This window comes from Thermobia domestica, chromosome 8 (genome assembly GCF_964235325.1).
Source record: "Thermobia domestica chromosome 8, izTheDome1.hap1.1, whole genome shotgun sequence".
NCBI lineage: Eukaryota > Metazoa > Arthropoda > Insecta > Zygentoma > Lepismatidae > Thermobia > Thermobia domestica.
In genome coordinates this window covers 266,471,811-266,486,481 of record NC_137461.1, presented here as the reverse complement: position 1 = coordinate 266,486,481, position 14,671 = coordinate 266,471,811, and the positions used below count along the sequence as shown (strand labels likewise).

The 14,671-nt window shown below is 37.2% G+C and overlaps 1 protein-coding gene across 1 annotated transcript in view; it reads left to right on the top strand.

Moving 5' to 3' along the window:
- The window catches only part of LOC145692013 (inter-alpha-trypsin inhibitor heavy chain H4-like), a 226,891-nt gene that overhangs the window by 172,525 nt on the left and 39,695 nt on the right, over positions 1–14,671 (top strand). Inside the window, exons 11-12 of the mRNA XM_081767311.1 lie at positions 4,939–5,008; positions 14,094–14,300. Of these exons, the coding sequence (XP_081623437.1) occupies positions 4,939–5,008; positions 14,094–14,300 (277 nt within the window). The remainder of the gene's footprint in view (positions 1–4,938; positions 5,009–14,093; positions 14,301–14,671) is intronic.

Here is a 14,671-nt window from a genome sequence, read left to right as displayed (position 1 = left end):
AATGATCCCTGAATTCAAGGATTGGTTGCGCCCTGTTTACAAAGATGTGAGTAGAACCAGCGGCGCAAATCTGTCTTCAACATTGTTGGGGAAGGGTAAGACCGTTACCATACTTTTTATTTTGCGATGTCCAAAATAGTTATGAAGTTGAAAAACAATGTTGTGGAGTATCAGAGTTGTCTTCAGCATTGGGAAGCTGCAGATTTGAGGCTTATTCTGGGAGACGTCTATTTTATCTCACGTTCCTTTGTAGCAATTGGACAAAAATCATCAAATTTCTCCCAAAAAACACATTTCAAATCGGATTATTGGGGAAAACTCCCCCTCAGTTCCAAGATTGGAGGGGACATGTATCCGTCATCCCCCCCCCGGGATTTGCGGCAGTGAGTAGAACATATTGTTTAGTTTACATCTACAACTTTAAAACAATGCTTATAGACAATGAATTTCTCGATTATTTTTTATAGCGACTTTTCACCCAAAATTCGAGTCGCCACCTCTCGTTTCGCAAACTTATTGTCAACATTTTGGCAACACTGGTTGCGGGAAGAGCTACAATGGAAATGAAAATGAAATGAAATCTTTGAGTTTTATGTCTCACGGTTATGCCGGTTAGGCTAAAGGAGACGGTGATGATGAGCAATGAATGAAATGGTGGAATGAAGAAAGTGGGAGAAAACGGGAAAATCCCGAGGAAACCCACGCACGCAGTGTTTGTTCACCACAAAGTTCATTTGGCGGGAGCTGGGATCGAACCCGGGACCCCAAGCACCAGAGGTGAACGCTCTACCATTGAGCCACCGCGGCCCTAAGAGATTGAGAGTCATAAACTTAGTCACTTTCAATTTTGTAATATATATATATATATACTGTATATATATATTACAGTATATATTACTGTATATATATATTACATCACTGACTGATAACTAAAATGCTTGGATTGTATATATAAAAGTCACCCCCTGCCCGTAAAAAGCTCCATTCAAACTCGGAATCGAACAATTGCATCTGTAAAGCAGTGCTGAGTTGATTTTAACGTTCCTTTCAGCAGCAAGGCTGTATGAGACATGGACTTACAGATTAACGTGAAATCCGAACCACATAAGCTCCGGCCGGGAATCGAACCCGGGTGTCCCACGCCAAAGGCGTGTACACTACCCACTTAGCCACGAGGGAACCCATCTGGGTAATAGTTAAGAACAGGTACTTCTCATCTCCCGTGCACGAGGATACATCTTATTGTTGCACTACCTTAACACCCTAAGTACAAGGGCAAGAACTCAGTCTATTACCTGCTTTTTAACATCCTAGATCAGCGTTTCCTAACCTTTTTCAACTTGCGGCACACTACGGATGTAACTTGAATTCTCGCGGCGCACTCATAGATATTATTATTTGTAAATATAAAACTAGTATTTTTTCTGCGATTATTGATCTCCTTCTCACAGAGAAGAAAGCTCAATCACTGTTTTTTTTTTCCGTGGTAAATTATTATGCTTATTTTTCATTCTAATTTAAAAATATAAAACAATTGCAATGAAATATTGGACTCAGGTTTTTAAAACTAAGCTTTCTTGTTCGAAAACTGTATCCAACCTTTCACTAAGAAGTAAGATCACTAAATAACGAACGAACAAACAAATCTTTTTTACTTTTAAAATACAAATGTATTTAATTTGTCGAAAGGATTGAATGTTATTTTAAATTTTCAAGTTACAAAATAGTCTGCAACAATAAAGAAGCAATAATAGTTACAACAATGATAACCAATATATATTTTCAACATTAAAAATGTACAGAAAAGTAACACGGTATGAAACTTAAAGTTGTAGATTCATAGTAGAGGTTCATAGTAATGTGAAATAAAAATATACATTTTTCCTTCGTCTTGCAATTTGATTGCTATAGAATTAATAATTTGCTTCGACTTCCTCGCGGCACACTAGCGGCCCATTCACGGCACACCAGTGTGCCGCGGCGCACCGGTTGGGAAACGCTGTCCTAGATAGTCAATGAATAATTCCTGAAAGTATGGCGTTTCTCGTCCTTCCCTAAATGGGAAGTACGGCTCCTTAACTATAACCCTCATCTGTAAGGCAGTGTAAGCAACAAAAAATTTAAAAAAAAAAAAAAAAACGCACACTGGATGTTTGCGCAACTGAGGATCAAAACATCCTCAATGGAGTATGAGAAATCGTAAACGTGAATCAAAGTGTGTTTTTGCTTATTCATTACTTCGTTAATAGTTAATTCCTTCTAGAAATAGTGAAACAATACTATGAAGAAACACTAATTAAACTAATAACTATTACGTTGTGTTTCTTACCATACCGTTTTTACCAGCCATAGAATTTGAACCTAGTACTATACTGCATTAGTCACGCCGGAACGAAGGGTGAAATTCAAACGCCTGGCACTCGTAGAGCTGTTGAAGCTGTGTTGTAGTTACGCGGCCTGCGTTGGTACTCCTCAACATAAATACGTCACTGCCCAAAACCAGGAAACATCACAGACAGAAGACAGGGGCACAATCAGTGCCTGACACTTCACGAACTCAAACCCGCCAAGACTCAACTCAACATGACCTTCAATTACGTTCTACAGTAGAAACCAAACCAATGCTAAGGCACAAACTTACCAACTTCCTATATGAAAACACAAGAAAAAAAAAATTCAAACTTTTTGGTTCCAAAGTGATGTCATAACAATAATACTAAAAAGGTTTTAATTCTCAGTAACCCAAACATTAATTAACTAGGGAACATAACAAGCAAAAATAAATAAATAGAAATCAAATCAAATTAAATTTAAAAAATAAAAACCTGACAAGTAAGCTCTCCCTGACTACTTTTTTTTAAAATTTCAGTGAGGCTGTAAAATATATCAATATCTTCGTCAAATATATATATTTCAATGTAAACAAGTTCTTTAAACAAAAGAAAGCTCTGTAGTAGAGCGCTTACCTCTGACCTGTTAGGTCCCTGGTTCGATTCCTGCTCCCGACAAATAGCCTTTTGGTGAACACTGTAGGTGTGGTTATTCTTAAGACTTTCCAGTTTCCTTACATTTTCTTGATTCCACCATTATCATGTATCTCATCGTCACCTTCTCACTTACGTTTATGTACAATCATGGGGCGTTAAACTAAAAGTAAAAAAACAAAAAAAAATGCAAATATCCTAATAAAAATGAGTTTTCTAGACTACACAAGTGGCCCCGCGTAGCGTAGTTGCTAACGCTCTCGCCTTCGGTGCGAACGGTCCCGGGTTCGATCCCGTTGGGGATCGATTTCCTCAGTCGAAAAAGTATCAAAAGATTTCAAGTCCAGCCATCCTGAATGAGATTTCCTTGGGTTTTCCTCATTCACAGCAGGAAAATGCCGGAGTGGTACCTAACATATAGGTCCCAGGCCGTTTTCTTCCTTCCCCAATCCTTTCTTCCCTTCCTTTACCCGGATAGTGTGCTCATCGAGGGACGTCATCCCTCATATGTGACGGGCTAACAAGGCCATTGATGCCGAAAGCCCAGAGACCTAAAGCCTAAATCTTCACTACACAAGGGAATTTTCGCGCTGAAAACGGTTTCTTAGCAATTATGTTAAGCAGTCCTGTAGTAACTCTGCACCACGTAATAAATCGTCACATATAAAACGGAATGAATAAACACATAACATTCATTTTGCTACCTTGTAACGTAAAATGTTTCAAAACATTAATATTCAAAGATTTCTCAAAATTCAGATTCACCCATTCCATTCTCCTCAATCATTAACGAGTTGTAGTCATAAACTATATTACTTACTTAGTACTATACTAAAGCAAGTTACACTAAAAGAATATATAATTAATGGAATATTTAACTAAAGTAATAGTTAACTAGTGCACTTACCTAGGTTTTTGTTTCCTTCCTCTCTTCTTTTCCGATTGTAACAACCTCGTTTCGCAAGCAAAAGACGGTAGTTCAATGACGTCAGCCATGGCGAAAGAAAGAGTGTCTATAGGCGGTCTGGATCTCACGTACAGATGGACGTATATAACGTATAACTGAAGTACTTAACATACGTATATGTATGTAAAATACAGAAGATTGTTAGATGTCAGACATTCTGCAGCGAAATGATGTAATATCTAAGCGGGTAAAAGGCAGTACCTGTGTAGTATATGGATAAAGTACGCTCCGTACAGATTTCCTTAGTAAACATAACGAATCCTTGTATTTGTACAATATACCGCTGTCCGGATAATGGATTTTTCTCAGTGTATTTAGTTTTACTTGCATTTACTTCTAAACCCATGTCCCTGCCAGCGTTTATGATGACCTCTGCATTTCTTTCTATAGTTCTCCTATCATCCCTTATTAAATTTAAGTGAGCATACGCCATAGTCTTGTGAATACCATTGAGCTCTAGGCTCTGGTTGTTATCTTTGGTTTTCTTTATAGCGTACTCCAGGACAAAATTGAATAATAATGGCGACAGGACTGCTATTGTTAATATTATTAAAGTTAGCTTTTTATTTCTTAATTAACGTACTGCACCAGGCTGAGGAAGATGGTGGTGATGGACGCATGGTGATGGTGATGAGAATGGTATACTGAATCACTGAGTCACTCTACTACTGAGCAGGGCCGTGCCCGGAAGGGGGTTGAGCGGGGTGACGGCTCCGGGCGCCGAAGTAAAGGGGCGAAAAATTCAGGAGAAAAAAGGAAAAAAGATGGAAAAATTACTTGGAATATGTGTATAGGGACGCCGTCGTATACTCTCGCCCTGGGCGCTGATTTTCCACGGCACGGCCGTGCTGCTGAGTCACACTTACCATAAAAATTTGTTTGCAGAATAACCTTATAAAAGGAATAAAATATTTGAATAAGTATTGGGAATTAAGAATAAACAGAGTTATATCATTTCTTAAGAATTTCTGCCTTTCCCTTTTCTAGTACTCCTTCGCCACGCGATATACAGCCTTCAGTGTTGCAGTACCAGAGCAAGTAGAGGTTACAGTTGAAGGTTAGTAAAAACATCTTTAAATTCTTTGTAACGTTGTTAATTGAAGGGAATGTCCATACCTTTAACTATTGATAATATTTCACGCGCTGCTCCAATTTCCATATTGCACTCTTGCAAATGAATAAAATAGTCATTATTTCTAGCAAGAATTTCCTATTTCAAAGTTTATACTTTACAAAACAATACGAAAGGAACAATTGCTGTTTCTACCTCCTTTAGGATCGAATTTTTAAAATCTGAGGGTCGTAAAATGAACCAAGTGATTATATATATATATATGTATAATTATATCAGTATGCAGTTTTTAAAAGTCTGACATTGGACATTGGGTAGACACTACTCCAATCTCATCCTTAATATGTTGTAATTCCGATGTTAGAAATATTTGTATGTTATTGCATGTTGGAATACTTCTCTCCCTCTTTCGCAAGAAAATTATGCTCTTATGTTTGTAAAATTAGAATGAGATCACATGAGGTTATCGAAAGCTAAGCTTTTTAAAAAGTGATTCTCTTAAATAAGCAATAAACTAATTTCTGATCAGAACAAACTGATTTTTGGCAGAAAATTAATATCCTATGACAGTTTTGTCAACTGAACATTTTGCCTTTATTAGACGCTGTATAATAAAAATCAGTTTGTTTTAATGAGGCATAAGTTTATCACTTAATTATAGTAGGGAGGGCGGGTACTAGTTGCAAGACTTTAAAAGTTTGGACTTAAAAAATGTAATATTGTTGGTATCCAACAGATGTACACGAAACCTTGCAGTTGCAAGGCGAGATTCATTCCACTTGCACAGAAAATGTGAGAACTTCCACATTTACAGCTCACAGATGACGGGAAGAACCCTAGCAGAAGTAGTGTGACGTAGGTATGGGCTCGCCCACTTTTCGCACGAGGGTTTCAAATGACACCACGGAATAGTACACAGATCACTTTACCCAGAGTAGCAGACGACATCCAACTATAGACCACACCTCAAAAACCGAAAATGGATTTGACCGTGTCGTTGACCTTTCCTGCTACCCCTGTTTTAGGGTTTTTCTCGTCATCTGTGACCTGTATGTATTCTTCTGCGACATTAAAAATTACCAAAGACTTTTATTGCAACTTGTAAGGCGTATGTGAGATAAGTTGTAATAGTAGATGAGGCTTATTGTAACGCATGAAATTCTAAATAACAGTGAGACCGTAAATTCTAATTTATATTACAAATTATACAAGATACAATATGACTGTTATGATAAATACTGTCCAACATTTTGTCTTTTCTAACTCAAGGACAAAATATCTTTATACTTGTTTTACGAGTGTTAATATTGAAGTTAAGTTTCAGGAAAGCCGCGTCGGCAATTAGAATACTTGGGATGTAACTTGGAATGTTGCTCAGACTGTGGGATCGGGCGATGCTCGTCTGTAACTTGGAGAAATGAAAATGGGAGTTTTAATAAAAAGTAGAGAGATATTGTTGGGAAAAGTGATTGGAAGGAATATGGATTAAGGTACCTTAGTCCAGTCAATAAAGATGGTGTAGGGGAGGTAGTTGGAGACAGAATTTTTGACTTCAGGGTTGTGTTTGGGGTAGTTAGGAGGTAACTAAAAGTCCCCGGATGTACGAGGTGAGCGGGGGGCAGGAGGGGCAGAGGAAGGTCGCTTTTTTCGGTTTTTCATTTACATTTCGTAAACGGTGCGTCATAACCAAAACAAATTGTTCAAAAAGAAAGCTGAGAAAATTCCCTACAAGATTGTTTCTATTCCTTTTTTCTATTCCTAATAGTTTTGGAGATATCCGCTTGCGAAAAGTGCAAATTTTTAAAAAACACTTTTTTCCCTCACATTACTCTGCCTTTAGTACCTCATCCCTTAACTTCAGCAAGTCCTCAGGACAGATATCTAAGTGAATTGTGCGTCTCGATGGATTTCACTTCCTCATGTCGTTTTTGGGATGTATTGGCTACCAAACATCCAGAAGTGGTATAAATGATCTTTTAAGCACTGTATACGCTCCAGCATCAGTTAAGATGCTTCAAGGCCATGCATTTCCTAGGGCAGTCAGAGGTCATTTGATCACACAAACTGCCTTGTCCAACATCGCATTTGACTGTCCAAATCACAGGGGAAGTGCAGACTTGTGTCAAAGAATTGATTGCTAATTTCCTAAATGAGAATCCATCATTGAGTTCATTGAACGAAAATCCATACCTGAAATCACTGGCCAATAAATTTGGAGAAGCACTAGAAAAGCTCAGTGGGAATGGACAAACTGCAAAGTTATGGCTTCAATACTTCAAAATAGTATATTTGATGAAAGAGTAAATTCATGCTGAGAAGTCAAGCGATTGGGATGCCCATCTAACTTTTGTAAAGAGAATGATAACTTACTTTCACACATCTGGCCACTTTCCCTACGCGAAATCCCGCCACCTGTATGTGCAGGATACGATGAATCTTCCATCCAAAATGACGCCAGAAGAATTTCACAACGATGGGTACTTCACGATGCGACGCTCTGATCGTTTTTGATCAGGTGTTTGGTCAGATATGACTAGCGAGACTACTCTTATGCGAAGTTTCAAAAGCCGTGGTGGGCGAATACGTGGGCGGACACTACAGATAGTGTAATAAGCAAATGGGCGATTTGGATGTGTGCCATTAATGACATTTGCACATCGCTAGAAGAATTCTATAGTGTTCTCTTCATCTCAAGTGAACAGCACGAGGATTTTGGAGAAGCTTGCAAAACTAAAGATGCGGCTGATATTGTTAAACTCACAGAATGGTTTGGAAATCACCCTTCTTTCCCTGAAATGAGTGAAGTCATGTCGATAGCTACAGGATTGTTGGGAGATGCTACAGTCAACTGCAACGATACTGTTACAGTTGGTAAGCAAGCGATAATTAAAATGGTAGAATTATCATTTTCAGATATCAGACTGGCATGCTAAGATAGAACACTCCCCCTTTCGTCTGTGAGTTCATCCACAAAAATCAACGTGGATGAGTAAATTAAAGTAAATCCTTTCTTGCTTTTTCAAAGGATTTCAGTAATGAAGAAACGGATGAAGTCTTGAAGAGTTCTTGGAATATGAATTGACCCCATTCCCGTTAACCTTGTTTAATGAAGATGGAATGAGAAAAACCAAGAAATCAGTCCTGTACACACTGTTTGATCAAATCATCAAGTACACACATATACCAAACTTTGACGTAATTGTTGATGGAAGATTTCTGATATACAAAGTGATTTGGTAAAGAGGATCTTCAGTTACCACTATTTGTGAAGGATATGTGAAATTTGTCCAGAACCACTATCCTAGGAAGAGTTGCAATGTAGTGTTCGATGGGTACGCAAATTCAGCAAACAGCACAAAGACAGCTGAACAGGGACGACGCTATCGAACGAAGAATTCCGTGGACATCAATTTCAATTCGCACCCTGAAATAACAGTGATACAAGACCAACTCCTCTCTAATGAGTACAACAAAAGGAAACTAGTTGACCTGCTGAGATCGAAACTCCACGACAATAAGATTGAGACTCTTCAAGCATCACACGATACAGACGTGTTGATTATTACAACAGCCATTGAAAAATCAAAACCAACCAGTGTCACCGTCATTGACGAAGACGTTGATCTGGCAGTTCTCCTAATGGCAAAAACTCCAGCTAATCGAGAGATTTTGTTTGTAAAACCTGGCCGGGGGAATGTCAAGACCAGCGTATATCCCACTCAACAGATGCAGCAGTCAGGACTAAAGGACATTTTCTTTCTGCATGCCTTTATAGGCTGCAACACACAAGTGCACTATTTCGGAAAGTAAAGTTGGTTCCATCAAACTTTACCAGAAACACCGAGATATCAGCTGAAGCTTTCTCGAGCCCTTTCTCATCACAAGTTGAGAAAGCTGATCCCAAAGCTATCTTGATGTAGTTTGGAGCTCTAAGAACGGAGAGATCGCTTAATCTCTACCGTTACCAGTCGCTTGTCAAGTCTATAGGAAACATCAAACCTGACGTCTCTTCTCTCCCACTAACTGAGAGGGAAGTCAAGGAGCATTCCTTCAGAACGTATCACCAGGTCCAGCACTGGTTACGAAACGAGCTACCACCTGAATTGTAGAGTTGGGAGATCAAGACAGACAACCAGCTTACTTCTCTGCAGATGAAAGACCTATTAGCACCAGAAAAACTTTTGAAGAAGTTTTTCTGCTGATGCACCAAAGATTGTAGTGGCACATGTGGATGCAGAAGAGCCCCAAGGAAATGTTCTTCTTTATGTCAATACTGTCTGGGAAATGTTCCAATGGCGTCTCGAGTTGGACAATAATGGAAGACGATGCTGAACAGATAGAATCCCTACCCATCTCTGAAGAGACAAAATCCCTGGAAGACGTGGAAACTGAGATGGAAGAAAATATAAATAAAGATGAGCAATATGAGCCACCTCCTTAGCTAATTGCCGGACGCTCCTGTCCCAAGAGAGCCAAGACAACAAAATTCTTGTATGAATAGTTTTCTATAGTTTCAGTGAATAATTGAAGATAAATAATCACTCATTTCAAAGAAATTTAGTGTTCTACGACTTTTTCCCTGTGGATTTGACTGAATTTAAGGAATAAGGTGCTAAAAGGCAAAGTTTGTCTATAAAAATGAGGATAAGAAAGAGAGTTTTGAAAATTAGTAATTTTCGCAAGCGGATATCTTGAAAACTATTAAGAATAAGAAACAATCTTGTAGGAAATTTTCTCAGCTTTTTATTGAGCGATGAAAGTGACCTTCGTCCGCCCCTCCTGCCCCCCGCTTACCAGGTAAGTCCGGTAACTACTCCAAACACAGCCCTGAAGTCAAAAATTCTGTTCCCCACCATGTCCTCTACACCCCCTTCTTTTGAGCGTTCATTGACTGGACTACCTGTTGTTTTTCCATGGCTCTGCTAGGTTCCTTGTCGTCGTGCTGGCTATGGTCTTGTTCTACGTAAGGCCAGTAGAACATAATGTGTCTGAACTATTTACCCTAGAAGTGGCTACATCTCAGACAAGGGAATATATTCGAGAGACGGTTGCTATGCTGACAAACTAAAAGTAAGATTGCTTGTCTGTCTCACTAACTCTGGACAGACTCTCTAACTCCTAGACTAAAATTTCCCGATATACTGTTTGACAGTAACATGTCTTCCGACTCACTGACGGACAGTATGATTTCTCCCGTCTGACTGACTTCTTCCGGGTTGTCCTGGGTTTTTAAAGCCAAATTTTTCTCAACGTGTGGTTGATGTAGTCAGGAAATCTCGTGTCAATAGGCACTTGACGTCAGAAAGGTGAGATAATCGCGGAAATAGTTCTCTCAGCTTTTATTACGTAAAAAGAGTACACTGGCATAATCAATTACATAACATAAACAAACACATTCAATTCTCCCAGAACACATAGAAATGTGAGGAAGAAAATATATTAAGTCTAAGCAGCAGAGGATCTAGCCTGAGACCGGGGGGTCTAGCCCCCCAGTTTTTGGGTGGAAAAAATAATTTAAGGTAATATTTGTATATTTTTGGAAGTTTATAATAATCTGATGATGTACCTATCATAGTCTGGGGTCTGTCCCCCCCAGTTTTTACCTTCTAGATCCGCCACTGATTCTAAGACTATAATGAATTCATTACTAAGATTTGTTATTTCGTAATATGTTATTCCCGTGTCTGAAAAACAGCTTTATGTGGCTGAAAAAAAAAGCAGTCTCACAAAAATAATGTCATTTTTTTACACTAAGAAAATTTTCTCATTTACCAATCAATCAATAGATCAATAAGTTGGGAGATTAATACCAATCAATAAACAATAAATACTGATATGTTCACCTTATAAACAACAAAACTGCAATGTCATTAGGCTAATCTGCTCTAAATATAATTGTCGTCTTGCACATAGATCTTTCTAAAAAGATTACATAATATTTTTAACTTCAAGTTAGCCTAGTTTTAAATATAGCATATGTTACAAATGTAGTTAAGAGTCTTCATCCCGGCGAAATTAAAATACCGCTAATTTTACAGCAATTATGTGATATCTTCAAATAGATAAAAGATAATTGAAATGTGGAACAAGAGCGTCCTAGACAATATTATTTTACATAAGAAACCGTTATCACGACTCACTTATCTGCTTTCGATTTTGAGCCATTTTGAAAATCGGCATTTACTTTCGCGTTTCTAAACAGCTGAAAACGGAAAGCCACTAGGTGACTTGTGATAACGGTACCTGACGCAAAATAATATTGTCTAGGGTGCTCTTGTTCCATATTACAATTATATTTTATCTATTTGAAGATATCATATAATTACTGTAAAATTAGCAGTATTTTAATTTCGCCGGGATGAAGACTCTTAAGGTATATATAAATAAAGAGAAGAAACTCTTTAAGAGGCCTAACATCGCTAATTTTACAGTAATTATGTGATATCTTCAAATAGATAAAAGATAATCGAAATGTGGAACAAGAGCGCCCTAGACAATATTATTTTGCATGAGGTACTATTATGTTAAATCACGTAGTAGCTCTCCGTTTGCAGCCATTTAGAAATGCGAAAATAAAAGCCGATTTTCTAAATAGCTCGAAATCGAAAGCAGATAAGTGGGTCGTGATAATGGTATCTCATGTAAAATAATATTGTCTAGGGAGGTCTTGTTCCACTTTTAGATTATCTTTTATCTACTTTAAGATATCACATAATTACTGTAAAATTAGCGGTATTTTAATTTCGCCGTGATGGTGTCTCTTAATAACGATAGACATAAAACTCATCTTGTTTCGCACATTTCTTAATATGTGCCCACCGTACCTTCTAGAACACTACATACATTTACCACACTCCATACATTCTACCTACTCCCTTTCATAATTTTCATATGCCTTGAGACATACTAAACAAAAGTATTCATCATCATCCGATGAACTATCAGTGCCCTCACGATTCGATCATTTCTGTCTTGTTTCTCTTCTGCATATCTTTCCTGATTGTCTTCTTGATTTGTACCCTGGCTTCTTCAAAATTCTTCTATTTAACTTCTATCTATCTACTTTGAGTCACCCGCACAGGACAGCCATGATTGAAATAGTAAGCTTACGGTATGTGGCCTACTGACAATCTGATAATTATTATTAACATCAATAATAATAGTACCACAAGACAGGGTACTTTGCGACTTCAAAGGTAACTTTGCACAAAATATGAAAAAAGTTGAACAGTCCTCCGTCAGTAAAACTATGAACTGTAAAGAGGAAGTGTCAACTGCCACCGTAAGATAGAACATCCAACTGCATTTTAGCTATAATGTTGGCGGTTAACATCAGTTCTAATTACCAGGAGGGTTTGTTGTTGTAGAAGTGTGGAAAGCAAGACATCAGCTACAAGAATTTTCGTCAAAGTTAAGTCAGTATCGTAGAATACTACCATGTATAATGGGAGTTTGAAGCAATAGCTGAAATTGAAGAGTGAAACGTTTTAAAGTCATGAAAAATAAAACTGGGAGAAGGGGGTAGGGATGCGAACGAGACGTGTCGGGACACTATTTTCCTGACAAAATTCGAGTCGAGACATGGCTCTTCCAATAGAGAAATATACATTTTTCGAGGCGAGACATCACTTTTACAGCACATTTTCGAGATGAGACAGCTACAAATCTTGTCTCCTGCGCATCCCTAGAAGAGGGTTTCAGTTTCTAATCGGATATACTTTGCACCGGTCCAAAATAACCCCTTAGATAGAAAATAACTACTGCTGGCACCTCCTGCATTCTAATTTTAGGTAGTTTTCTTATATAGGTAGATGCCGGAATAGATTTCTTGTTGGAAAATAAATTACGAACAGTAGCGGATCCAGAAAAATAGTTTGAGAGTCGCTTCACTCAGAAAAGCTTAGTTTCTTTACAAATCATTAGACGTTTGGAGGGGCTTAAAGCATATACGTACAGGAATGACTAACATTAGATTTTTTAAAAAATCATGCAATTTGGGTGGGCTTCAGGCTGAAAGTCTTAAACGCCGTAAATATTCCACTGATTTCTTTTGGGATGATATTCTTGGACATAACGAACAACCAAGGCAAATCAGTACACGGGAATTTTTTCTGTTCTGGCATTTTTGTGAGACATATGCTAAACTATCAGAATGTAGTTCCTCTGTCGGTACAAGAAAATACTTTTTTTTTTTTTTTTAGGAAATATCGATAATTTGTCCCTTCAGTACCATCATTCTAATATCAATATTTGTAGACTGCGTGCAGTTTTGTGTATAAAGTGAAATGTATAAATACTGAAGGGGCAGAAACGTTATGTTCGTATATTGAACATACTTTTTTGTAGGTTGTGCAAAGTATTTTCATCTACGGGGTTACTTTGCACCATAGTTTATATTTCAATAACTATGGGCATACTGAATGTGTATTAATGAATTTCCACTTATGTTTTCCTTATATATCTAGCTATTATATGTTTAAAATACCTTTCTAAATCATTAAGTTTGAATCATTAAGTCACATGCGATTTTCTTTAAAATTCCTTAAGTTTGGTCTTACAATAGTAGTAGTAGCAGTTTTCTATTAACTGATTAATTTTCTATAGGTTTAGAAGTTATTATCGTTTCTTTCACTGTAATATTGTAGGTATAAGCAGCGTTATTTTTAAAAGTATATTACTAATTGAAGTAGGCTTTATATACCATAAAATATGAGATACATTATTTTCTACAGCGAGCGTAATACTGTTATATGAATGCAGCTGCTTCTCGTGATTTTGTTTTACAGCACCGGAGCCCGTCGCAACCACCTTTTCCAACTTAGCCTTTATCAACTTTACTTAATAAAAAGAAGAAAAGTCTCCAACGTGAGTGTCAATGTAAACGGGGCTGGAATTCTTTTACAGGTGAAAGTATATGTGTTTCATTACTAAACCAAAACTAAGACATATTTTTTAAATCACATCTGTTCAAAAACTTAACCTCGCGAAGAGTAATAAAGCCACTAATACCACCATCATTATAAGCAATATATATATATATATATTCACGATATTTTGTTTCTGTTTTCAGTTGTGGAAACAGTTGTTGTGAAAACCAGGAAAGAAACCAAACAGTATCAAACAATAAAAAAGGTTACCACGAAAAAGCGTGGCAGGACATTGATTATCCAAGAAAAAATAACTATTATTGAACACACAATATACCTAATTCCTTGTGTTCCTAATTTCAAATGGGACATAGAAACTCGTGCAAGAATATTGAGATATCTTAAGCATGGTACGTACTTAATTTATAATCTAATTTTACTTTAACTATGGTTGTATGATTATTGTTATTACGAATATACACACACGCTTTCATGTTCATGATACATTATATAAAACAACAGTTATTTATACACATATCCGTGCTGACTACTCAAAAAATGAAAAGAAATAAAATTTTTGAACCTACTAAGACTATAAGGATGTGTCAAACATGCTGCTCTCAGATTATTTGGCAATCAAATACTAATTAGTTTTTGTGTTTTATCTTGTACTAAAAATTAAATTATGTACTGCAATTTTAAAATCAAGCTTTACCATTTGAAGAAAAAATAGAATAGGAAAATTATTGTGTGGTGCCAATGGTATCTTCCCACTTGCGAC